Source organism: Seriola lalandi, unplaced genomic scaffold (assembly GCF_002814215.2).
Source record: "Seriola lalandi dorsalis isolate HSWRI2012SDOR001 ecotype SW California unplaced genomic scaffold, Sedor1 jcf7180002054956, whole genome shotgun sequence".
Taxonomy (NCBI): domain Eukaryota; kingdom Metazoa; phylum Chordata; class Actinopteri; order Carangiformes; family Carangidae; genus Seriola; species Seriola lalandi.
Window position 1 is genome coordinate 97,074 of NW_019525507.1, and position 23,340 is coordinate 120,413.

The 23,340-nt window shown below is 41.8% G+C and overlaps 2 protein-coding genes across 7 annotated transcripts in view; both read right to left on the bottom strand.

The window, feature by feature from the left end:
* Window positions 1-1,344: 1,344 nt before the first annotated feature.
* Window positions 1,345-12,592, bottom strand: topbp1 (DNA topoisomerase II binding protein 1). 2 transcript variants are annotated; one of them, XM_087170680.1, is made up of 28 exons: window positions 12,183-12,592; window positions 11,904-11,997; window positions 11,664-11,798; window positions 11,413-11,556; window positions 10,941-11,122; window positions 10,585-10,778; window positions 10,304-10,480; window positions 10,004-10,176; window positions 9,722-9,885; window positions 8,964-9,208; window positions 8,531-8,868; window positions 8,111-8,283; window positions 7,726-7,937; window positions 7,045-7,361; window positions 6,744-6,929; window positions 6,537-6,652; window positions 6,330-6,453; window positions 5,399-5,548; window positions 5,156-5,252; window positions 4,871-5,063; window positions 4,556-4,785; window positions 4,250-4,392; window positions 3,944-4,040; window positions 3,393-3,556; window positions 2,881-3,009; window positions 2,648-2,737; window positions 1,921-2,082; window positions 1,345-1,581 (listed from the first exon to the last, which is right to left on the bottom strand). In XM_087170680.1, the coding sequence occupies exons 2-28, from the start codon at window positions 11,988-11,990 to the stop codon at window positions 1,453-1,455; spliced, it is 4,551 nt and encodes a 1,516-aa protein (XP_087026806.1). In that variant the 5' UTR covers window positions 11,991-11,997; window positions 12,183-12,592; the 3' UTR covers window positions 1,345-1,452. The 2 variants fall into 2 exon arrangements, with proteins under 2 accessions (XP_087026806.1, XP_023250869.1); XM_023395101.2 differs by having other exon boundaries at window positions 4,871-5,072.
* A 1,337-nt stretch (window positions 12,593-13,929) lies between these two features.
* Window positions 13,930-23,340, bottom strand: part of dnajc13 (dnaJ homolog subfamily C member 13) — a 31,238-nt gene continuing 21,827 nt past the window's right edge. For 3 of the 5 annotated variants that reach the window (XM_087170674.1, XM_087170673.1, XM_023395090.2), the window contains 22 exons: window positions 23,163-23,278; window positions 22,893-22,971; window positions 22,664-22,799; window positions 22,312-22,496; window positions 22,086-22,160; window positions 21,866-21,985; window positions 20,951-21,346; window positions 20,747-20,860; window positions 20,485-20,601; window positions 20,034-20,211; window positions 19,848-19,939; window positions 19,658-19,757; window positions 19,482-19,556; window positions 19,268-19,380; window positions 19,003-19,172; window positions 18,834-18,876; window positions 18,577-18,750; window positions 18,311-18,490; window positions 17,665-17,805; window positions 17,411-17,554; window positions 17,197-17,296; window positions 13,930-15,133 (listed from right to left, as the gene is read on the bottom strand). In XM_087170674.1, the coding sequence (XP_087026800.1) occupies window positions 15,036-15,133; window positions 17,197-17,296; window positions 17,411-17,554; window positions 17,665-17,805; window positions 18,311-18,490; window positions 18,577-18,750; window positions 18,834-18,876; window positions 19,003-19,172; window positions 19,268-19,380; window positions 19,482-19,556; window positions 19,658-19,757; window positions 19,848-19,939; window positions 20,034-20,211; window positions 20,485-20,601; window positions 20,747-20,860; window positions 20,951-21,346; window positions 21,866-21,985; window positions 22,086-22,160; window positions 22,312-22,496; window positions 22,664-22,799; window positions 22,893-22,971; window positions 23,163-23,278 (2,946 nt within the window). In that variant the 3' untranslated portion in view covers window positions 13,930-15,035. Of the gene's footprint in view, window positions 15,134-16,814; window positions 16,920-17,196; window positions 17,297-17,410; window positions 17,555-17,664; window positions 17,806-18,310; window positions 18,491-18,576; window positions 18,751-18,833; window positions 18,877-19,002; window positions 19,173-19,267; window positions 19,381-19,481; window positions 19,557-19,657; window positions 19,758-19,847; window positions 19,940-20,033; window positions 20,212-20,484; window positions 20,602-20,746; window positions 20,861-20,950; window positions 21,347-21,865; window positions 21,986-22,085; window positions 22,161-22,311; window positions 22,497-22,663; window positions 22,800-22,892; window positions 22,972-23,162; window positions 23,279-23,340 lie in introns of all 5 variants that reach the window. The other 2 variants (XM_087170676.1, XM_087170675.1) reach the window with 1 other exon arrangement.

Consider the following 23,340-nt stretch of genomic DNA (forward strand, 5'->3'; position numbering starts at 1 on the left):
ATGGTGCAGGTACTGCTGCAGAAACAGAGAGAAACATTACAGCTGCAGCAGTTCAGTCAGACAAGCTTTATGAGAAAGTTAGGCTGCATGTGAAATGATTAGTTGATTAATCAGTAGGTTTTGAGTCATTAAATGAGTAAAAATATTTCCTACAGCTTCTCAAATGCCAAAATGTTTTTTATTTCATTATGAGCTTAAAGGAGTTTTTAATTAACTTTCAGCTCTTTATCAGAAATGATTTTGGCTATATAATATTATTTTTCATGTTAAATTGATGGATAAATGTAAAAACTAAACAGTAATTCACTGTTTTACCTCTTCAGGCCTTTAAATTATTAAAATATAACACTCTGAAAATCACAGGTCAAACAGCTCACAAATTATTGGTCATATGCACTGTGACCAGGCATCCTGAGCAAATAATGCTCCAATTTGTTTATTCAAAAAAAGTTGGGAACCACTGCTATAACCAAATAAGTGATAGTACTGTTGAAACTTAATGTTCTCTCTGTGCAGGCCTCTACAAGTAACCTTTTGCTGCTCCATACTTTGTTGGAGGCTGCTGGAGTATGAGTCATGTTCCCCCCGTCAGCACAACTCTTCCTCCTCTAATCCCACACCTCTCAAACAGCAGTTCAACCCTGAGTCTGTCAGCTGGTCCATCTATTCTGAGCTTAAACCAGTTATCCGTCCATATGGGAGGGGCCAGGGGCCTATAACCTCAGCTGGCACCCTGGTATGAAAAAGCACACCACTATACCATAGGCCCGAACCAATACTGGGTAAACAAAATCTGGTGTTTACAGTACGGGGAGATCAACAGCTGATACAAGAGGCTCATAATCACCGGGTGAGGAAGGGCATGTTTGTTTGATCCAGGTTTGAGAGTTTAAATGAATTCCATCAGTCATTTCAGCTCCTGGATGAATTCTCGCTTATAAATAAACAAGACAGCACCACTAGAAACACAAGAGCTCATGTTATAGAAATATAATGGCAAATTTTATTCTGAAAAACAATAAAAATGATAATTGTCTTCACTTTTTAAAAGAGAAGAGCTGCAGGAAGTCAATCCTGGGCATTTAATGATCCTAGATTTTCAAAAATAAAAGATGAAATCAGACAGTCACTTATTTATTTATTTCTGTTGAAGAGAGCATCTGTAACAGAGTCATACAGTGACGACCTACTGCCCTCTACAGGTCAGGAATTACCATTGCACCCAATTACAAAACGTGACTCAACATTTTCTGCAGACCTTCATTGAGTCATCCATCTCAGCTAGTCTCAGTGCAGGCAGCCCCAACTGCAGTGCTCTTATATAAAAATGACAGATGGACAAAACCAGTGCTACATTTATTTTATTTTCATACAGGAAATAAAAAGAAAATCTAATTTACACTAATTTTCACAGGGAGGAGGATTTCGATGACAATATTTAAGAGTTACATTTCACGTCAGACGGCTCTTTTTCAGCCTGGAGGCGTCGGCTGCTGCTTTACGTTTACGTGACGGAGTGCCTGGAGTTTCCTCAGGGGGAGCTTCACTCAGGTAGTACAGCTCAATAGGTGGAGTGGGCTCCTGCAGGAATGAAAAAAAGGGCAGTGTCAGTACAAAAAAGACCATTTTACGGATTTAATCTAATATTGAAAATGACCTAATCACATGGAGGGAATCTGACTTCTTTCAAGATAAAGTCACTTGAAGTTATTGAGGCATAAACTGTCTTAAGAAGTCAAATGCAATACTTTTCAGCTACGTTACAATGGCCAGAATGCATAAACAAAACATTTGTTAGAATCCATTTTTGCCACGCTTTGTACCATTGTTTAACTTTGGCATGAAGTTATGGTCGAACTGAGGCGACAAAAACAATATTAGGCCACTCCAGTGATGATCTGTATGAAGGGCTCTGCTAACCTGCATGAGGTAGTCTGCGATGTACTCTGGCTTCAAGCACATGACTCTTTGGAAGGTAGCCTCTGATACATCCACTCTGAATTCTCCGGGCTTCAGCCGACTGAAGTCTGCAAACAGGTGGGTGGTCTCTTTGTACAAGGATGGGGAGGGACTGGGTAGAACCTGGAGAGGAATTACAAGTGAGAACTACGGCTTCACCATTTTGCCAAAGACAGAAAAGTCAACATTTTGGTTGAAAATATAGTGGAGAGATGGCTCAAGGTTATACTGGTGAGGTAGGGGTTTCTTCCCACTTTTCCATTTTGTTCCGATTGATCATTCTATTCTGTGTCCTGGCATGCTAATGCTTCCTTAACTTGATCTAAAAAAACAACCCGCCTATTTCCTGAAGCACTTATTTTCATTCTTGCTCCTACATGACTGCTCTCTATTGTCAGAACCAAAAATTCTCAGTATTAATACTAGTTATTTCAGGGTTTCCCCCAGTGTTTTACAGCAAAGGTGAGCCACATGAAACAAAGGCCGCAGCCACTAACATCATAAAAATGTAAATGTAAAAATGCATCTTTTCCAATTTGCAGCTTTTTGGATGGACACTGCACTCTCCACTATTGCTGTCTACAAAAATCTTTCCCTCTCTTCGTTCTGGGGATGTTTTGATTACTGCAGAAGCGAGTGAAGCACACATGACTTTTCGATTTAGGACAACAAATAAACAAGCACTGACCTTCGCTCCGCCAGACTGTAGTAACCGCCTGAAGCCTGATTCTCTGTTCTGGTCGATGTTCAGCATGACTGTCCATCCACTGAAGGCACCCTGAAAAATACAAAGATTCATTTAGAGGAAAGAATTGTTTTATACTCAGTTAATTAAATGCTCAGGAAGTGCACAATACAATAACAGTGACATGAACTGAGAATGAGCCGTGTAGTGTTAACAGTGTATGAGTTTATAAGCACCCTATGTTCAGGGCGCCCCTGCAGGGCTTTCCTCCAGCGCATGGCAGCCAACGCCAGTCTCCTCTGCTGGGAGGTGATGGAGGGCAACGCATCCAGTATGGAGCTACTGCCCCACTCATACTCATCCTCCTGGAACAAAAACACAGATATATGAATTTAAAATCTTATTTAGCATTCAAATAACATTCGTCACTGATCATTCTGTGATAGTTCAGCGAGGGTGATGGAAAATGTGTTGGCTCATGAAAACCTTAAAAACACTTTGAGAAAACAAAAAAAAAAAGTAGAGATGCAGTATTCATAGTAGTGATGCTCTGTTCCATATGCTATTGCAAGCTGCTGCAGATATTTGGGAGGTTTTAGAAAACCAAACGTACAACTCTTACACCACTTTATGCAAATTCAGCCATTTTGAAAAGAAATATACAGAAAGAAATGTGTCAGAAACTATTTTTATTCTATTTTCTGCTGGTAGCACTAAAACAGCAAGGAGCAACTCTTCACATTCAGACCTGGATGAAGCGACCCACTGATCGGCAGGCCTCCAGATACGAGCGGTGCAGGATCCACTTTCCAGCTGCCATTGCTGCCAGGTACTTCTCGTTGCGCAGAGGAGTCCCTACGATGATGTGGGAGCAGCTGGAGTCAAAAGACTGCTTGTCCAGGACTACACCACCTAATACACCGAACACAAACAGAGACAGAAACTGAAGACACAACTATACATAAGATATACTGTATCTAAACAGGAGTTATAGCTACACACACAAAAATGGATCTGTTCCTTTTTGTCTTGATGTTTCTTATATTTGTAAATGATGCATTTTGGGAGAGTGTACTCTGTAGGATTCAATTATGTTTCAACTTGTAGTGAGCAGTGAAAACCTGACTCATTTGATGATGCTGAGCTTCTGCTGGAGGAAATATTCTCAGACCCCTGGAGGCAGATCCTGCTTCTTAGTCATTAGGGATTAGACTCTGACTTCAGGCCAGTGATTTGTTGCCTTTTTTTGCTGCAGCATGATGAAACGCTGTTAGAGCCCTAATTAGCTGGGAGACTCACCAAGCTCCTCGATGAGGTGACTGTAATCAATGCGTTCCTGAGGGCTGAGGGAGGATAGCTGAAATCTGGGTGGCTTCTTTGCTTCCTCTTGCTCCTCCTGAGAGGAAGTAACAACTTTTTTTTTAGCACCATCAGCTTGATTGAAAGAGACGGTACAGGATGCATATAACAAACGATTTACTGTCCAAATCCTAATCATTGTAGTTTGAGTTGCGAAAAGCCAATTTATCCAATCCATGCAGCAAGTTCATTTCCATCAAGGCAATATTAATGCATCAACTTGTTAATGTAAATATGAATCCTTACCTGTGGCTCTGGTGCTACTGGGGGGTTGGCAAGAGGGAAGGCGATGCTGGGGGCTTTAGGAGTGAGGATGTCATTTTCTGTCTCTTTTGATGGAGGGGTTGCAACTTTCTGGCCCATTTGCTGGTCAATGACATCACAAGCAGCTGGGAGAGGACAGAGTGATTCATTAGTTACAACTGAAGCCATGTGTCTCCACTGGACACATTTATGGTGTAATTACTCTCTTCAGAGGCAAAGTAAATAAACAAACCTATCTTAAGTTAGCACAAGGCTGAGTGTAAATTAACAGTTGGTGCAAACTCTTACCCATCTCCACCAGCTCAGAGTCTGTCATGGAGTCCCTGATCTGGGGGCTGTCTTCTGCAGTGGGGGGAGGTGGAGGTGCGAGGGGCTCTGAATACTGTGAGGGACTACCAGGCCACTGTAAATTGTCAGCCAGCTTGGCCCTCTCCTCCCTGGCTGTAGGGTCATCCCAAACTATCTGCTCACTCTGGGACGGCTCTGTGTTCAGGTCCATGGCTGCTTCTCTGGTAACCCTGGAATCAGGACAGAGCAGTAGCTCTTACTGCAGGAGTAAAGTCTTAAAAGACTGAGGAAACGTTTGCTTTATGGCTTCCTCACCTCAGAGCTTCTAGAGTCCGTCTGCTCCCACTACGTCCGACTCTGCTCCCATCGGGTGTCTGTGGCCTCGAATCGGCGCCTCCAGACCCCATCCTGGTGAGTCTGACTGAGGTACGTCTCCCTGTCGTCAACTTGGTGGCTGACATGATCTCCTGGAGCTGTCTTTGCAGGTTCTCTCTCATTTCCAGAGTCTCTGAAAGATCTAGAAAAAAAAAAACTATCACTTCCATCATGTAACTTGGAAAGCTTTTTGGAATTAAACAAAAGCCGGAGAAAAACACCCACCACTCCTTTCTGCAGGATCATTCATCTCTTCTTGATCTACACTTCCATCACTTACACGACGTGGGGTCGTAGCTTCCTCTGTGGCATTGTGCTCAGACTGAGGGACAGAAAATCAAACACATAATTAAATGGGAAACAGATAATTAATATAAAAAACTGATTCCAATGAGAAATTCTACTTTGCACCAACACAGAACAGTATCTAATGAAGAGAAAACACACACATTACATTATTACACCCACTTTGTTGTCCTTTGCCTCTTTGAGTTGTGTTCGTGTTACAGTTGTGGACCTCTGAGAGCTGTTGGGCACTTGGCTCAGGTTCAGGCTCATCTTGGGGTTGTAGGTGAAAGGATACAGAGACTCCGGGACGTGCCTCTGCTCGTCAGCACACTGCACAAACATCATGGGGTGATTGTTAGTGCGCGCAGCACATATCTGCATGCAAATGTATTAGAGCTTTTTTTCAAAAATTAATTGAACAAAACAACTACGAGGGGAAACATAGCTGAAACTCCCATCTGTCTCTGAAATTAGCATATCAAAGCAGCTGATGGGATGATAATTATTTACCCCCGGAGAGCTGTGCTAAGTGAGTACTGAATGGCAACAGGAGGCACAAAACTGATTCCAAATTAAATGAAGTGTATCTTAACATCACTTCATGCACCTTCTCAAAGACATTTCTTTACAAGCTTATTTAACCAGCATGAAAATATTGTTCCTAATTTTTGATGAAGTCTGTGTAGCGGCTCAGGAAGACAGCAGGGTTTCAATATTGGCCCTGATCCTTTCCTTTGTGATGTAACAATTGGTTTATTTACTCAGTTTGTAGAAAAGCAGCTCAACTTGCTCCTGAGTGTCAATGCGGTTTTCTGTGTATTAACTCGTCATGTTCAAGACTTTTCTTGCTTTTTGCCCAGAGTGTAGTGGGATAAACTTCAGCCCCCTCTAGACCTTTATTTAGAATAACTGGAAATATAGAATGGATGGACATATTATTACTTGATTAATTACAATATCAAAAAGGATTGCTGTTGAACTCCCTGATTAACTATACCTATAATACCTCCAAGGAAATTGTGATCATATACTGCTGGTTTTTTGAAGGTTCCCAGCCAACAGCTGTATGAAAATGGGGGATTCTATTTATATCCGCTAGTGGAAAACGTACAGCCTCCAGCCAGTACTGGGAGACCACATGCAGTCCTCTCTCCTTCACTCCTCTGTATTCCCGGGTGTTGTCCCCCACACGGCCCTGGTAGATGTAGTGCGTCACTGTATCATCACAAGCCCACCTGTAAACAAGGTGATAAAGAGATGTATGTACTATTTGCATCCATGTTCAGTACATTTTGTTTATGAAAACTTTGTTGAATACCTGAAGTCAGCTCCAAGCGAGGCAGCGATAGCGTTTAGTTCACTCTGCATTTTGCTCAGCTTCTTTCCCACACAGATCACAACACCAGTCAGGGGACCAGCTTCTTTTTCTGGAGCCTTGCATACACAGTTTACAAAATTGGTTCTAAAATTAGCATTAATTGTACAAATAAATCCTGTCCTGTACTGTGTGCTAGCTAGAGTTTACCTCCTTCTCAGTTGTCTTGGTAAGCTGGGGGCTAGCTGAGACTGCCTGCATCGCTGAGACAGTACTGCGGGTGCTATTAGCCAGAGCCACCTTCAGGTTCCTGTTGATGACATCCGTCAATGGAGTCTCCACCCTCTCTCCCGGTTTGGATCTCCCACCTGGAGTCTCTAAAGCTCCTAGTGCATCCTGAATATAAGAATCAGTCCATGAATTATCTATCAGACATTGGCGCACATTTATTGCAATAAGTCTGAGCAAAAATCATAATTCTATCACTCTGTTGCCTTCAGTAAGTCCCAACCTTGATATCAAAGGAGGGCCTGAAGAGCTGGTCTCTGCTGAGGAAACGAGAGGGAGTGTCCAGCTGCAGGGAGGGCTCCTTTTGAAGTGGTTTCCTTCTGCTACCCTCCTGGTTTTGTTTTGGGGTGCTGATGTCTTCTTTGGGCTTCATCTCGTCCAAAACAGATCGGAAAACTTTGCTCTGAAAGCGACCTAAATCCAGTGGGGTAACGGCCTTACCGCTCTGGACACCCAGCAAAGGGATCTCCGGAGACAAACAAACTGGAGGAGGCATGGTTGGCTTCTGAGAACCACTGACAAAACTCTCTTCATCCCTCTCTGTGGAAGAAGAAAGTAGTTATTCTCAAAAAGAAAAAAAAGAAAACCTAATTGCAACATGACTTTTGTAAACCTGACTGCCCAGACTTTAACCACTTCAAATGGGGCTTTTGCTTTATTATATATATATATATATATGTTACTTAGGTTAGTCAGGTTACTCAAAATACTTTATTTTGATATTCAAATGGTTGAAAAATGGTTCAAAACCAGCTGACACTGACAAAAGGTATACATTCTAAAAACATTAATCAGTAATTTACTATGATTGTTTTCAACCATCATGTTCTATATGCAGCCCACACAAATAAAATAAATAACAAGCTTTTCCAAACCACACAGAGCTACTGAAATTGTTTCTCACCTGGTGAGGGTGGGAGGTCAACTAGAAATCGCTCCTCTTCTGCCCTCTGGCCCGTCCGTGCAGACTCTAATAACCAGTGCATGGTCACAGCAGGAAGCCCCCATTTCTTTGCTGCCTGGTACTTTGTGCCTTCCGGACTCTGCAACACCAGATGAGTGCTGGCCAGCATGCCTTTCTTCTGGTTAGCCAGGCGCACAAAGTAATCTTGAACACTGCAGGTGGGAGAAAAGAAAAGATGTAGATCTAGAAGAGGTAGTTCAAAATGAGTGGGCAGGCCACAGGAGGGTAGAAGGTGTGCAGCAGAGAGTGGATTTATGATAGAACAATGTTTATAACATGTAGATTAAAAGTAAACTGCTTTTGTGTGTGGTCAAGATAGTCATACTTGGCTCCAAGGTGCTTGGCCAGCTCCACCAGAGACTCTCTCTCTGCTCCAGTAAACTGACTGACGGAGAGGACACAATCCTTGAGAGGTAAACGTCCGTCCATCACAGGCACCGGGGTGAACAAAGGGTTGGAGGAAAGCTGCAGAATACACTCCTTCTCCACACACATGGCCTTCAAAGAACAACACATACCTATTAGCTATCAAACTTACAAAGCACACTCCCAGAGCAAAAAAAACGTATTATTTTCACAATCAATTTTGCTCACGATTATTTTTTGATTAATCTATTAAATGTTAAAAAGCAAAAATGCTGGTCACAACTTCCCGGAGCCCAAGGTTGACATCTTCAAATGTTTTGTTTTGTCACGTGATCCTGCCGACACAGGTCAAAAGAAAACAGTATGGTTGTGATCTTACCAGCCAGGTATCAGTGACCACCTCGTCCACTGTGGCCTCCACCGAACAGCCCAACAGTGGCACCACGGCATAGTCAGCCACAACCCGTGTACGACCCATCAGCACCGTGCCTCCATGTTCCGTCACCAGCAGAGAGAGCTGGGCTTCGGCCTCAGCGCCAAAGCCCACAAGGAGGAAACATTTCCCAACAAACAGGCCTGCCTCGCTGGCCTCCTGCAGGATCGAGTCTGGCTCTGCTCCTCTGGTCTGGTTTGTCGCCTGGGGTTCAGGATGAGGCACTGCAACTGTGCTCATGGACTTCCTGCTGTTGCTCTCTGTTGCTGGTGGAGGCATGTCAACTGGAGGATAAAAGTCCAGCAAGATATAACCACCAGGCTTCAGATGTCTTGGACATTAACATTACGGTGTATAATCACATCAAACACCTACATACCCACTGTTGGGTCATCATCCATGTACTGTGATAGCAGATCCTCCTCTGCTCTCTTTTGCCTGGGAGTGCCAGGACTGGCCACCGGGGGACCAACTGAGGACCGGGAGGTGGGAGTGTGACGGGCCGACACAGATACAGAGGCCACAGCAGGGGGCAGACACTCAGGATGGAGGTGGTCTGATTCTGGGAGTAAACTGCCTTTGGTGAAACTGTCCAGCAGCCACTGCACTGTTACAACATGGGGCCTGGGAAGTAACACGCAGTCGTAGCATCAGTCACATTTCAATTGTCTAATATACTGTAAAAGTTTCTAAATTGCAACAATACTCTCCACATTGTGCCTCAGTTTCTCTGAATATTTTAGTTTCCACTCTTTTTCATTTCAAAGTGTTTTGCAGATATCTGTGCATTTTCTCTACTGTGAGTGAATATGATGTTACAAACCAAATTTACCATTAAGGACACTTATATGGAACTTCAGTCAGTGTAGGCCATGCTTATCCATTTGAACTCCCCAAACCTGCTTAAAATTCTCAAAATCTCAAGTCAGATGAAATATATTTTCAGCCCTGAGTGACATTGCATTTTTTTTTTTTTTTTATCTACTTCCTTCACTCTTCATAGAAACTACATCACATTTTGTACATATTTAGGTATTTATTGTAAGACAATGGGATTCTGTACTTTGAAAACAGGCCATATCTTTTACTAAGAAGGAAATAAATATTATGAAGAGTAGTAATTTTTGGTGTTCAGACCGGTGAGTCACTTTGGAGAGAAAGTTCTTGAGGTCCTGATCCAGCTCTCCCATGACCACATGCGTGAGTTCTTCACTGGGCTGGTTGAAGCGCAGACCTCCTGCAACGTTCACAAGATGCCGCAGCTTCTCCAGCTTCTTCCCTGGCAGGCCGCACAGATACAGCTGCACAACATTTAACATGTGAAATAAAGCCTCAAATTTGTCTTTCACATTAGCAGTCAATAAAATTACCACATCAAAATTGACGATTAGGAATTTTTATACCATATATTTTACCTACCTTACAGCCATCCAGTATATCATCAGCTGGACAGATGGTGAGGTCCAAGCTATCTATAGGGTCTGGGGCCTGCAGACGGCTGATGGTGCTATTGGTGAGGGCCGTGTCATTTATTGTCATGCTAGCGTTGACAGAGATGTGGCTCAAGCCCAACAGAGATGGACCCTCTAGAGCTGAAAATAAATAAATAATATTTTATTACAATATGTTATAGGTCTAATGCTGCAAATTAGAAACATTAACATAACATCATTAAATACAGTCAACAAAAAACAAGTGCCCCATCTTTCTGTGGCTCACCCTCCTTCTTGCTGGTGCCGGTGGGGGTGGAAGTGTGCGGTCGAGTGGTCTTTGATGCGTTGCGCTCCACAGTGTACCTGCTCTCGTCCTGACAAAAGCCCTTCTCTATGCTGTCAAACAGCCAGTGCAGAGACACACAATATACATTCCACTTCCGAGCACACTCGTACTTCTGACCTGCAACCAAATACAAATAATCAGAATTAAACTGAGATCAATGAGGAAACCAGTTTCAAAAATACAGCTAGAATGGGCCAATGTTTAAACTGCTGGTGACTTACCTGTTGGTTCACTAACGATGAGGTGTGTACACTCATTCATTTTGAGCTGACCGGTATAGTTGGCTCCATGCTGCTCACAGAGCCGCTGCACCTCTTTGCGCTCTGTGCTGGAGAGGCCTGTCACACACACAGTACAGCCACGGAGCACAGGGCACAGATAGTCCTCAGTGGGTAGGTCTGTATACCTGAAGAGACTGAAGGAGCCAGAATGATTTTTCATTTTTCACGATTATTATTTCCATGTTAACATGACCTATGTATACAATATATGGATAACAATGCTATGATGATACTGGGTTCCCAAACAGTGTCATGCAGATATCAGAAAGGACATGTGGGTGTAAACGGGATAGTACCTGTCCTGAGATTTCTCCCAGCAGGTCTTGACCCATGTGGGCAGCAGGATGGGTTTACCCAGGCTGGCAGCTACCAGGTATTTCTTGCTGCCCACCTCTCCAGCTATCAGGTGTGTGACAGACACATTTAGGTCAAGATAGACCCGTCCACCCATGAGTTGCACCAGATCCATCACCTCTGCCTGTGGAGAGAGCCAGACATTCAGATATAAACATATAGGACACTTAAGAAGACACCATACTGACTTCCTAACTCTTAAACTATAAAAGTCAGAGTGCATTACATTACAATTTTTGTACTGTATGTACTTTGGAACTACATCTATGGACCATTAAGACCAGCTCCTTTCATATAAATCGGTCCTTTTCATATTTACACATCGTAATCATTCATATCTTCACTGGTGTGTTTGGCATTTATTCATCTTCTGATTTTAAAAGATGTACAAAGTATGAGATGCAGTGAACTAACCCGTGTTGCTTTATCCAGGCTGGTGCAGGAAACAGTGATGTCAGCCATGGCCATGTTATAGACAGGCCTCTCTGCTTTGGGAACACAACGCTGATGCTGCAGGCAGTACAATACCACCAGTGGACTCACGACTCGGCAGCCAAGCTACATGACAAATAACAGAGTGAGAAAGAGAATAATTAATCTCCATTATAGCATTTTAACCAATTCCTGTGAAACTCTGGCTCTAGGATTCGATGTAGGACTTAGACCTTCTTGCAGTGCAGAAAGGCTGAAGAAGTGAAGTTGCTGAACACAAACAGAGACTTGTCCCTCTGGTCCATCTGTAAAACGGCATCCTCATCAATGGTTTTCAAGTGCTTCTCAGACTGCAGCTCCAAAATGGCCTGTATACACACAAGAGAAATATAATCAACTATCAAAGAGAAAGCAAGGCAGTGGCAGAAATGTTAACGCCAAACAGTAAGTTTGAGCCACATAATATGGTTTACCTCATAAGCCTTGACAGCATACTCTGTTTTTTGCCCTTTACTCTCCACAAACTTCACAATGAAGCCTTCTTTGTCTTCTTTAGACATGGTCAACCTGTGTAAACACCAATGAAAAGACTTAACCTCAGTAGCATCTGGATTGACAGCAATGACCATATACAGAGCATATGCTATGAGAATACGAAAATGTCTGTAGATTGGGACGTTATACATACAATATTAACCTACAACTACAAATAGTCCGCTACGTTAATATTAGGTCAGCTGATTGGTACTTACCTCCTCTTGATGGACTCAGGCTGTCAATAAATGTAAAGTCTGTACTGTGACAGTAATCAGTGTCAACTACAACTAGTCATATCTTAAAGTTATTATGGCAGGTCAACAAGAAATTCATCGGAATATAACATTTTACCTAAGGCCACTGTCAGTTTTAGAGAGAGGCTGCGCTAACTTCCCTCAAAAGGAACCGTGTGACCAGTTAGCTAATATTTAAACAAGTATATCTAACTTAGCGTGAACGTTAAATAAAAATGCCTAAAACCATTAGTATTCACACTGTCATAAACAAACGGTTACGTGTCTCCACATAACTGACAAAATTCATAAGAATTTTACAATAATTTAACTATAATAGCTTGGCGAAATTGAGATGTATTCTTTGTTGTTATTCGCGCCTTTGGCGTAATTTCCGGTGTTCCCTTCTAATCTGACCGTGAGGAGTCAGACAATAATGTTAAAAGATCCGCTTCGACAACTGAGCACTTCACATGCCAAGGGTATTGTGAAAATGCAATACAAGTAATACCAGTATAGTGTTGTGGAAAAAATAAAAAAATAAAAATTCAAAAATTATCACAGCAAATAATTTGTTAAAAGATATTTGTAGAAAAATATAATCCTATATATCAAAATAATTTAGTAAAAAGCTGTTCTCCTGTATTTCTGTCCCCATGTTATTGCATGTTTCAAAATAAAAGCCAGGTCTAAACACTCAGCAGCTTTAAGCTAGTTTGATATTACTGGTCATTGCTGGCTGACAGTTGACAGCCTGCTGAAACAGCTGCCTGGAGTGGGACACTGCAGCTATAGGCTCTAATGCACTGGGCCACAATTCTGTGAGTTCCAGGTGCTGAAGCAAAAAGTGTCACAACCATACCCGGTCTCCTCTAAATTCAAGATTAGTTGCAAATCAATATCCAGGAATCAAAGAACCTTTGGCTCTTTAGGAAATTAAAGGCTTATGTGGATTGTGAGGATGATCCTGTTTTTAATATATATCTGGTAAAACCAGTTTAAACATATTGCTCCATTTAATGAATATTTGTTGTAAGCCAATTTTCCTCCAGAGAAGAAATTAATGTCAGAAATTGCACTTTTGGTATTTATCTGATAAGTTTCTAAACTCTCTTTCAAATGTCTCCTTGAAAGTTTTAAATTATATACAAGACCCTCCATGCAACCTTTATCTTTTATTCAAGTTAAAGCCCTTGAAAACAAAAATTTGTTTTTGTTTACCTGCAAGTATGGAATATTTAATCCTCTCATGTTAAATTCAGTGAAGTGTGTGAGCAAAATCTCTATCAAGTTGCAAGGCCATAGCCAGGATACCAGGCCATGACTCACAGTTACATCCACATACGAAAAGCAAAGTCTGTAAACCTGTTCAACTATTCAGTTATATTGTCTGTCATGTTATTTTCCCAACATGAAAATGAAAATGTTGTGTGAAGGCCTGTTGGGAAAATAGTTGATTTAATTTATTAATTGTTGATTTATTTGATTTGTTTGTTGTATTTGTCTGAAAATGCTAGAATCACGCAGCTATTGGCCTGTTAAGTTAATAGCCATGTGTGTAACTTCCTGGTACAAAGCAGATGATGATTATGATGTGATCATATGGCTCAATGTGGAATATTCAAAATAAAACTTCACTCATAATTTTCAGATTGAGTGAGTTTTTCCATACTTTTGGACAATAAACACAGCTGTTACTTTGACAACACAAATGTAAATACAAAAGAACAACACTGTGGGTTCCCTTTTATTCTTAAAATTTTATGTACAAGTGCGACTGATTTATTTTTTTTTTAATGTACATTCAATATAGAAAGTTTATATACGTAATATTACATTGAACATTTCACAAATTGCACTAGTCTTTCACATAGATTCATAATCAGTAAACGTCATTCGTCACATCTTAGCAGAAGCTCATTTCCGGTGGTTATTATTCATTTATAAATATTCTAGTGCTTTTTGCATTCTGGGGGAGAAGGAGAATTACTTTAAAAAATGTGAGGCAGAAAGGGTAGCCTTCAAAGACAGCAGAATGAAGTTTGAATTAAGATCAGAGGAATCGGAGGCAGGACAATTTGAGAGCAGATCTGTGTCAACCTTGAAATAGTTGGACGAGCTAGACGTGACCAAACCAGACACGAGGTCAGCCTGGCATGTTTTTATGAAGAAACATGAAAGAGAAATCATCCGCATGCACTTCTGATTCTCTATTTGAAAATGTTTGCTTTTCCACATCAGAATCTTTTATATAGGCCAGTAAAAGACATATTTGTGTAAGAGGTGGATAGGTCCTCTGCACAGATGTGTCACAAATGAGGCCACCCTCAGTCAGACAGGATTTAGGGGTAAATGTAGCCAATCAGGATATGACAAAGAGGAATAAGATCATGGAAAAGAGACAGTTTACCTATAATAAGCCTCAGTCTTCCAATGTCTTTCTCAAGAAAAAAAAAAAAAAATCTAGAGTAAAAAATATATTCATACAAAAAGTAAACTCTTCTGTGTGTCGTTGGAAGAAACAAGAAAAGTAGCACAGAAAACAAAACAAATGTGGTCATCCGTTAAAACAATTTCAAAGTGTTTATGAAGACTTGAGTGCCATTTGTAAGGGGAGAGGAGAGTGATACTGGAGGAGGTGTCGCAGAGATTTTGGTGACGGTCAATGACGGCCCGCTCTCCTCCGTCTTTCTCTCTCTCCATCCCCTTGTGTGGGGGAGCTGAACAGTCCCTCTCTGAGCTGCGGCCGTGAAGCTGCAGGGCAGTCTGGGTGCCTGAGCGTGACTGTGTGAGTGTGGGTGTGTGTGCGTGTGTGTGTGTATGTGTGTGTGTTCGTCAGCCTTGGTCTCCAATGTCGTTGTCCACAGGGGGTGGGACGCTGGGCATTACCGTGGTGCCAGTTCCTGCTGTAAGGTAACCTGCGACTCCTGGACCTGATGGTGACAGAAAGGTAGATGAGACGCAGTGAAGGTGTGACTTATGAGGATATCTGGAGCACTGATGGTGAGCTACAATGATGTGCTGAACTACAGGACGTCAACTACTGTATGAATGGAGTGATGATCACTACAATGACTGCAATGTTGCTAAAACAAAAAAGATGTCATGTAGCAATAATGACCGCACAAATTAATCCTAGGGGTTGAAGGTGCCTCTTTCTCAGGTATGCATGATGCAATTTGGGAAGGGTTTTTTTTGCCATGCAGTGCATAATAATTATATGAATATCAGTATGAAAATAATCTACTGAAGTGGAGCATTTATAATTTTTTTTTCTCCACAAATTCATAAATGAAAAGATGAGGTAGAAATACACTGATTTCCATGTGGAATTTATGCATTTGTAGTTTTTCTTTTTCTACTAATAAAGCCACTTTGAGGCCCTGCTGTTTGTCTGTTTAGGTGCCATTTAGTGGAAAAAATAGCTTTAAATTAATTAAACTTTTAAAATAATCCTAAACACCCCTCACACTATGCAAAACAATCTACTGTTTACATGAACAAATTCAGCAAAACTCATGCTGCAAAGGGCTGGACCACCTGTGACAAGGGCTACACCTTCATTAAATTCCTTTAGTGGAAAGTACCTGTTTGTGTGGAGCGGTTTATTATGTCATTGACATTGTTAATGTTTTGGTTATATTATAAATTGTCATGTAAAAAAAACAAAACTTTCTAATGACCTTAATTTGAATAAGCACAAGTCAAAGTAAGTAAGTAATATGTGTAAAATGTGGAGTTTTATTAAAAGTAATTTTTTAGAAGTTTCAAACCTATCAAAGTTAGCATAACATTTTATGACATGCCCAACCATCTGAACATGCTGTCATGCATATTCATACAGTTGGTTTGAGGTTGAATATTGTAAAACATTATGTAATGTAATGCAGATGGAGCAACTAGTTAGTCATTAGCAGCTCAGAGACGTCTGAACAAAACACGAACAGTCATTTTAGGCAAACATATCAACAATTTATAATTCTACAATCAATAATAGTATTTAGATAAATAACCCAATAATTGGAATATTACAGTTCATGTAAATCAGTGATGTACATTTTTTTCTGTCTGAAATAAACTTCCACATCAACAATAAGAATCAGAGATAATTTCACCTCAACCCTTTAATGAATAACTTCAACAAATGTACTTCTTTGTGAAGTGGATGGTCAGTTACAGGGCAAACTCTTGCCTAAATTCATTCTTTAGTTGACTTTTTGTTGAGAGGCACTATTTTTTTTCCACTGCTGGCTACATAATGCCACCATATTTAATTTCTTCAAGCTTTATTGTTTTCCAACTGAAAACAATAGTCTTTTCTTGCCCACAGCAGACTGGAAGTTCATTGGCCTTTCTCAAAAATCACATGGGACAGTAATCACATTCATGTGTGAAAGTCACACATTTCTGTCCTCCAAGTTTTAATTTTAAACTTTCAATGGCATTCTTGTTCATTCCTGAAACTGGAGCATGATAAAGAGTTAGTGGATGAAGATGGAATGAGAATGTTTTCAGCACTGCAAAGATGGAGAGGTGGGAAGGGAAAGTTAAGTGTGGGCCACAGATGGTGGTAAAGAGGTAAGGAAAGGCGTTAGGAGTGAGGTCAAAGTCTACCTGCATCAGAGCAAAAGAGAGGAGGGCTGTGAGGGCCCAGCTCAGGAGTCTAGAGCCCACCTCGCAGTGGGCTGCTGGCAGCCAGGAGAGAAGGAGTGGAAACCCCTGAGGAGGAAATATGAAGGACAACGAGGAAGGGAAGGGCAGAGCCAGGAAGTTATAGGACGTGGAGAGAGAAAGGGTCGCTGGGTTTAAGCACAAGTGAGGAGTCAGCCACAAGGTGTTTTTAAGGATAAAGCAAAGCATTAAGATTCAACAACAGCTCGGAGAGAGACAATTAAGACTTACCTTGTAAGCACTCTGAAAATATTTCAAAGGCTTTGCTTGATAAGAAACTGTCAGAAGTGTTTGATAGCAGGTTAGATTCCTATAAACACTTTACCTGTCAGGTAGCCTGCGGTCTGAGACTCTGAGATGAAAAGATCATGTTTCTGGTCTTTGAAGGCGCTCCACACCGAGGACCTTGCAAGAATTTCATTCACCTGTAAAGTAGTGGTTGGCACAGAATTTCAAATGAGATAAATAATCAACACAATGGAGCGAAATAAACAGCACTACTTATCATTCAACGGTTTCGATTGATAATCCTATTATACCTGTTCACCGTACTGCAGACTGCGAGTCATGGACTTGAGAGCCTTTACTATCTGGGCCTTGGTAGCTGAAGGGTTGTCTAATGTCTCCAGGCCAATTCCTTCCAGTAACTTCAGAAGGTATGGAACCAGCTCCACTCTTAGAGCCTGTCCAGTTAGTTAACAACAGGCAGTATTAGTTAGGCTACAAGGACATCAAACATGGTGCAGGAAAATAAATAATAATAAGAATAAAAATAATAATGGTGACATTTTACCTGGGCTACCAGATCTGTCTGCTCCTTCTGGAACATGCGGTTGAGAGCCTCACAAGCCAATCCAGCCATGTCTGCCCGCATTTTCATCCCAGTCATCAAGGGTCCGATAGTCTCCAGAGAAGCCATGGAGCGCACACACAGCTACAAACAACAAGACAGCTTCAGTTAATGTATCATGTTGCAAGGAGCAGTAAGAAATTCATAGTTAAACCAAGCAGAGCTGTGTATGTTCTTAAAATGAAAACTGGGCTTTGATTTTCAAGTGTAAATCTCTGATAAATACATAAAACAAGATTAAATAATGTTTGTTGCTTGGTGCTGAAGTTACCCTAGGGCTAAGAAATGCTATTGTACAAAGATCTTTCTGTATATAAGTTATTCGCTATCTCTAACACTCTAATATGGGCTGGTGTGTAGCTATAAATTACAAGAATATAAAAAAAAAGGCCTCTGCAATTTGTTATATATGACTTTTCAAGAAAAAACTATAAAATTATTTAGTAGGTGAGTGAAAAGTATATTAACAAATGTCAATATCCACTGCAGTTTCCTAGAACCTATTTCTAGGAAACTGAGAAAGTTTCTAAGGAATCGGCCGGAAAACACGGGATAAAGTAAAGCTTCATCTGTCTCTTTGACTCCTCACCTCATTGTCTGACAGCACGTGGATGAGGCGGATGGAGCTCTTGGGTACGGCGTTGTTCTTGTGGTTGAGTGCTGCCAGGATGCGAGGCAGGTGACCCAGAGGAGGAACCTGGTCAGCCAGCTGGCTCTGTGTGCTGAAAAGACACACTGCTGCCGTGGTAACTGTCTCCAGGGCCTCACCCTGCAGGAGACCAGAGGTGTCAGTGCGAAGTGTGAGAAAACAGTAAATTAAGTATTTTGTATTTGGTCCTCAGTAAAGCAGCTCACGTTGGGGTTGTTCTTCTCCAGCAGCTCAGTCAGAGTCTCCAGGAGGGAAACCAGGAACTCGCGAGGCTTGCGTAGCACCCAGCCCGGCTGGGCAATGAAGATACGCAGGAAAACTCCACCAACTTCGAGCTCACCCTGTCCTGCTCCATACGCCACGGTGAAGTCCTCTGGCAGCTGAGCACACAGACCAAGAATTTATTGTGAAAACATACACAACAAATGACTGTTTTGCTGCAACAATGCATTATTGCACTTACTTTCCAGTTCACATCAGGATTATCCTTCTGCTGTTTAAAGTGCCTGGAAAAGATTTAAAATAATAGAAGAACATGACATTGGGTATCAAATTAGACAGCTGGAACTCTTCACTGTTTCACACCCACTCAACTAGCTACCGGAAAAACATGTCATTAAATGATGTCATACTCAAGCATCATCTCCCGGACAGTGGTGGACACTTTCTCCCTCGAGCTGTCGTTCCAGATGAGTTCAGGGTTTTCATGCGTTCCCTCAAATATGTGCACTGCTGCCTCAGCGTTGTCTCGCATGGCGTCCATGAACACACCGGGAAGGAAACGCATCAGAGTCAGTCGCACCTGACGGAGCATGAATGATGAAAATGTTTTAAGTGAGTAAGGGTTTACATCAACGCATGATGATGCGTGACATTGATGATGCCTTTCAGACTGACCTTTGGTCCAACCAGCTTGTCTGAGGTCATTTTGGAGAAGAGCTCTGCGGTCTGTGTGCGAACCTGGGGGTGTGTGCAGTTACAGAAGAGGTCCAGCAAGTATATCAGGGCACCTGGGGGGTCAGACAGATTAACATGAACATCGGGGCATTCAAGAGGAAGATTCACATAAATATGGAGCACGCTACAGAACAAAATGCAGAATTACACCAACCTTTGGCCATAGCCTCTTTGATGATCTTCGTGTTCGAAGTCAGTGCATACAGGGTCTCCAGCACCATTTGTCTGCCTAAAAGATGCAAAGAAGTGTTTTAGTCCAAAGACACAACACTAGAATAACACAAATCATAAGTGCAGTGAGTTGTTTTATGTGTTGGAGTATCTTCTTACTGGAGGGGAGCGAGTGCAGCAGCAACAGAAGGTTGGACAACACCAGAGACTCAGCAATGTTGCTCACACATTCCTGGTTAGATGTCACTGTATTCACAACCTGCACAAGAAAACAATTTGATTAAAATGTAGGGACTTCCGCGATCAAAGATATTTATAATATAATAATGACAGAACATTTTATCTTTACCTCCAAAACCAGCTGCTGCACTCTGCCAGCTCCATGAACCCGCAACAAAGAGAAGAGCAGCTTGAAATGGCCGATGCACTCTGACTCTGAACCTGTAATTATACAGAGATGAGTGTTTAGAAAAGAAACACACAACAGGTTGTGTTCTTCAGATGAAGCAGAACCAGAGGAAGTGTGCTATCTCACCGGGGTTGTTCTTGATGACATTGCGAAGAGCCTCTAAAGCCATCTCAGCAAAGCGGAGCCTCTCAGCGTGCTGCTGGGACTCGACCTTGTTACTCTGACTCATGGCCAGGAGAGTGTGGAGGTACTGGGCCTGGGATCCGACATAGTCCAGCAGACTGGCTGCAAATGCTTTGGGATACTGAAAATAGAGAAGGTAAAACACAACATTATAACATTACATACTATTTATATGTAATATAGATTATATATTTGTGATGAAAATAAACCCATTAGAGATAAATAAGCCTGTTTAAGAATGTAGTTTCACACTATTGGTCATGATCTGCTTTATGCTTTTGTTCCTTGCTTTATTCCCCGAAAAGTCCCTGGTGAACAGAGGACACTGAGAAAGGGCAAAAAATAAAGAAGCAGATTGAATGTGGTTGTAATAGTATGTTGTTCTTCTACTCACCTCAAGTGGAAAAGATGGCTGCTCATTGTAGACCCGCACAAAGATCTCCCCGACTATCAGCTCTTTGCTGTGGTCACTGAACACAAACTCTGCACCGAAGCTTTTATCATTTTCTCCCTGTGAAGAAACCAAAGAGAAGATGCATGATTTCATTCCCTTTCCCTTTTTCTTTATATATTTATTCAATATCTAAATTGAAGCTCATTGTGCCACTTGTAAATGTTTGAAAATTAATTAAATTAAGTTGATGAGTCTTTCTTACCCTCCTGATGTTTCCCTCCTGTTGACCCTCCAGGAACTCCAGCAGCTCGGCTCGTGTTCCGTTGTTCCAGATCAGGTACGGGTTCTCCGAGTTACTATTCAGCAGCTTCAAGACCTAAATGCAAAACAAGGGATGCAGGACTCATTCTGTTGTGCCAATGTAAGTAAATGTGTTGTGACATTCCTTTCCACCTGTTCAACTGACCTCAGCAGGAGATCCTGTTCCCAGCTTCCTTGAGATGTATGGCGTCAACATGGCGGCTAAGCTCTTGCGGATGGTGGGGTTCTCGGGAGGCGTGCCCTCGATGCCGTTGGTCTCTGAAACCGGATTGTTACCCTCTGGGGTGTGTGGTATTTGGGTGTAGCCTCCGAGACGGCTGAGAGCTACCAGGCTGAGCTTGGCCAGGCTGTTCGCGACCTCCTGCTGATTTGTGTCCTGGCTCGCCTGCACGCCGCTCTCCTCCAGAGTGTAGTCGTAGTTGAAGAGGTGGACCAGCAGGTGCCAGAGCACACCAGCGTGGTAGAGATGGGTCTGTAGGAAGAAATCCACTGCGAAGGAGCTGATGCACTGTACAGCCAAGGCTGCAGTCTTTGGGAGACCCTGAGAAAAAGCGACAGGAGAGAACATGAATCAATGCTGAAAAGATAACCTCTGTAACTTGTAACTGGTTGCAGAACAAGGAGAAAGCCAACACTGAAGTTCTACTTGTAGCAGGATTTACTAAATCATTTCCACATGATGACACATCACCATAAACTAGCAAGATCATTACCAATTGCCTCTGAAATGCTAGAATGCTACATGGCAAAATGTCTGATTTAACATCATAAATGGAAATTAAAATCTTTTAAATGTATTTTCTTAAAATGGAAGCTGTAGGAGAGAGAGAGAGGTCTTGTGGTAAAAACCTGTTAAACTGGATATCACAATTAATCTGACAATGACATGTTGAAAAATATTACACAGAGAATATGACATAATTAAGAAATTGCATTGAATTGAGGATTGATTAATTTCACAACTGAATTCTACATTTGTGCTCATTCCCCTTAAAACTCTTGCTTTGCTACTAAAAAAACACTGTGAAGAATAAAGTGAACACAGACGCGACATCCTCACCTTTCCATAGTACAGGATGTGACAAATGTCCCTGATGATATTGGGGAGTTCAATCATTTTTTCCCTGCATTCCTCAAATTGGGCTGCTACACTGTAGCACCTACAGATGTGCCCGCACACCTGTGGCAAAATTCAAATGATGGAAACGTGTTAGAGAAATCATAACAAGCAAGTACGACACTCATCTGTGGAGAGCGGTGTCTGCAGGTGATCATCTTACCTGCACGGCCATGTCATCAGGCTTGCTGGATGCAGTTAATACAGCAACACACCGAGAAAGAGCCTCCAACAACATCTGATTAAAAACAGGCAACAATTTATCATTTATTCAGTCACCGTTTCCCACGAAACACAGCACACTGGTCCACGTATACGTATACAGGAAGCTATAATGATTCATTTTGACTGGTTGGTATCTCAGGATTTGTTGATACAGGTTTACATACCTCGATGCCGTTCTCGCGGCGCAGCTCCTCTGCGTTAAGCGCAGAGCAGTTGACTGTGTGGAAGGCCAGTTCAGCAGCAGCCGGGAGGAGAGGGGAGGTCTTAGAGAAGAGCTGCTCGTCCTCCGTCTCCATTGTGATTGTTTTGATGAGCATGGGGTAACCAGCGTATTTGTAGGGTTCCAGTTCTGTTTATAGACAAAGAAGCGGTCAGTGGACTTGCAGCATCAATTAAAAAAATCTCAGACAAGCAACGCACTCATATTCACTTGATTATCACAATAATCCATAAAATGTTTCTCTCCAGATGAAAAGGTAGAAAGAACAGAAACAGCAATGAAATTTATCTGATTACCTTGTTTGTGTCGGTTGAACAGGATGCTCTGAGCTTTGAGGATGAGGATGATGTTTTCTGGGTCAGGGCCATCCAGGATGCGGGCAGACTTTGTGCAGAGGAACTCATAGGCTTTGTTCACTTTCTCAAACATATCCTGAGAAACAACAGGTTGAAAACACATATGACGCTTTTATTCTAAGCCCTTACATACAGTACATATTATATCAGTAATGACTGTGGTACACACCCTGCCCTCTGGGTTCTTGTCAGGATGGTACTTCTGTGCCAGTCTGAAGTAAGCTTTCCTGATTTTACTCTCCTCGTGTCTGAAGAGAAAAATGCCAAACACAAGATAGCAACTCAAACACATTTAGTTACAGTAGATCTATTTTATGTGTAAAAGATCTAAATTCTGTTTGAAAATATACTTTGATGTCCATTACTAGTCAAAAAACAAAGACACAAAAAAGATAATTGAGAATTTAGGCGAAGTATTAACAAAACAAATTCCACTCACGACCCTTGTCCTTTGGGGAGGTTGAGGACTTCGTAGGCATCATCTACAGACATGGAGGGAGGCTTCTTCTCTACTTCCCTCTTCCAGGCTTCAAGAGTGTCTTTTAGCAGCTTCACCTGTGGGGATAATGGTGGTGGATGACAATGTCAAAACAACTCTTTCTTAAAAATACAAGCAG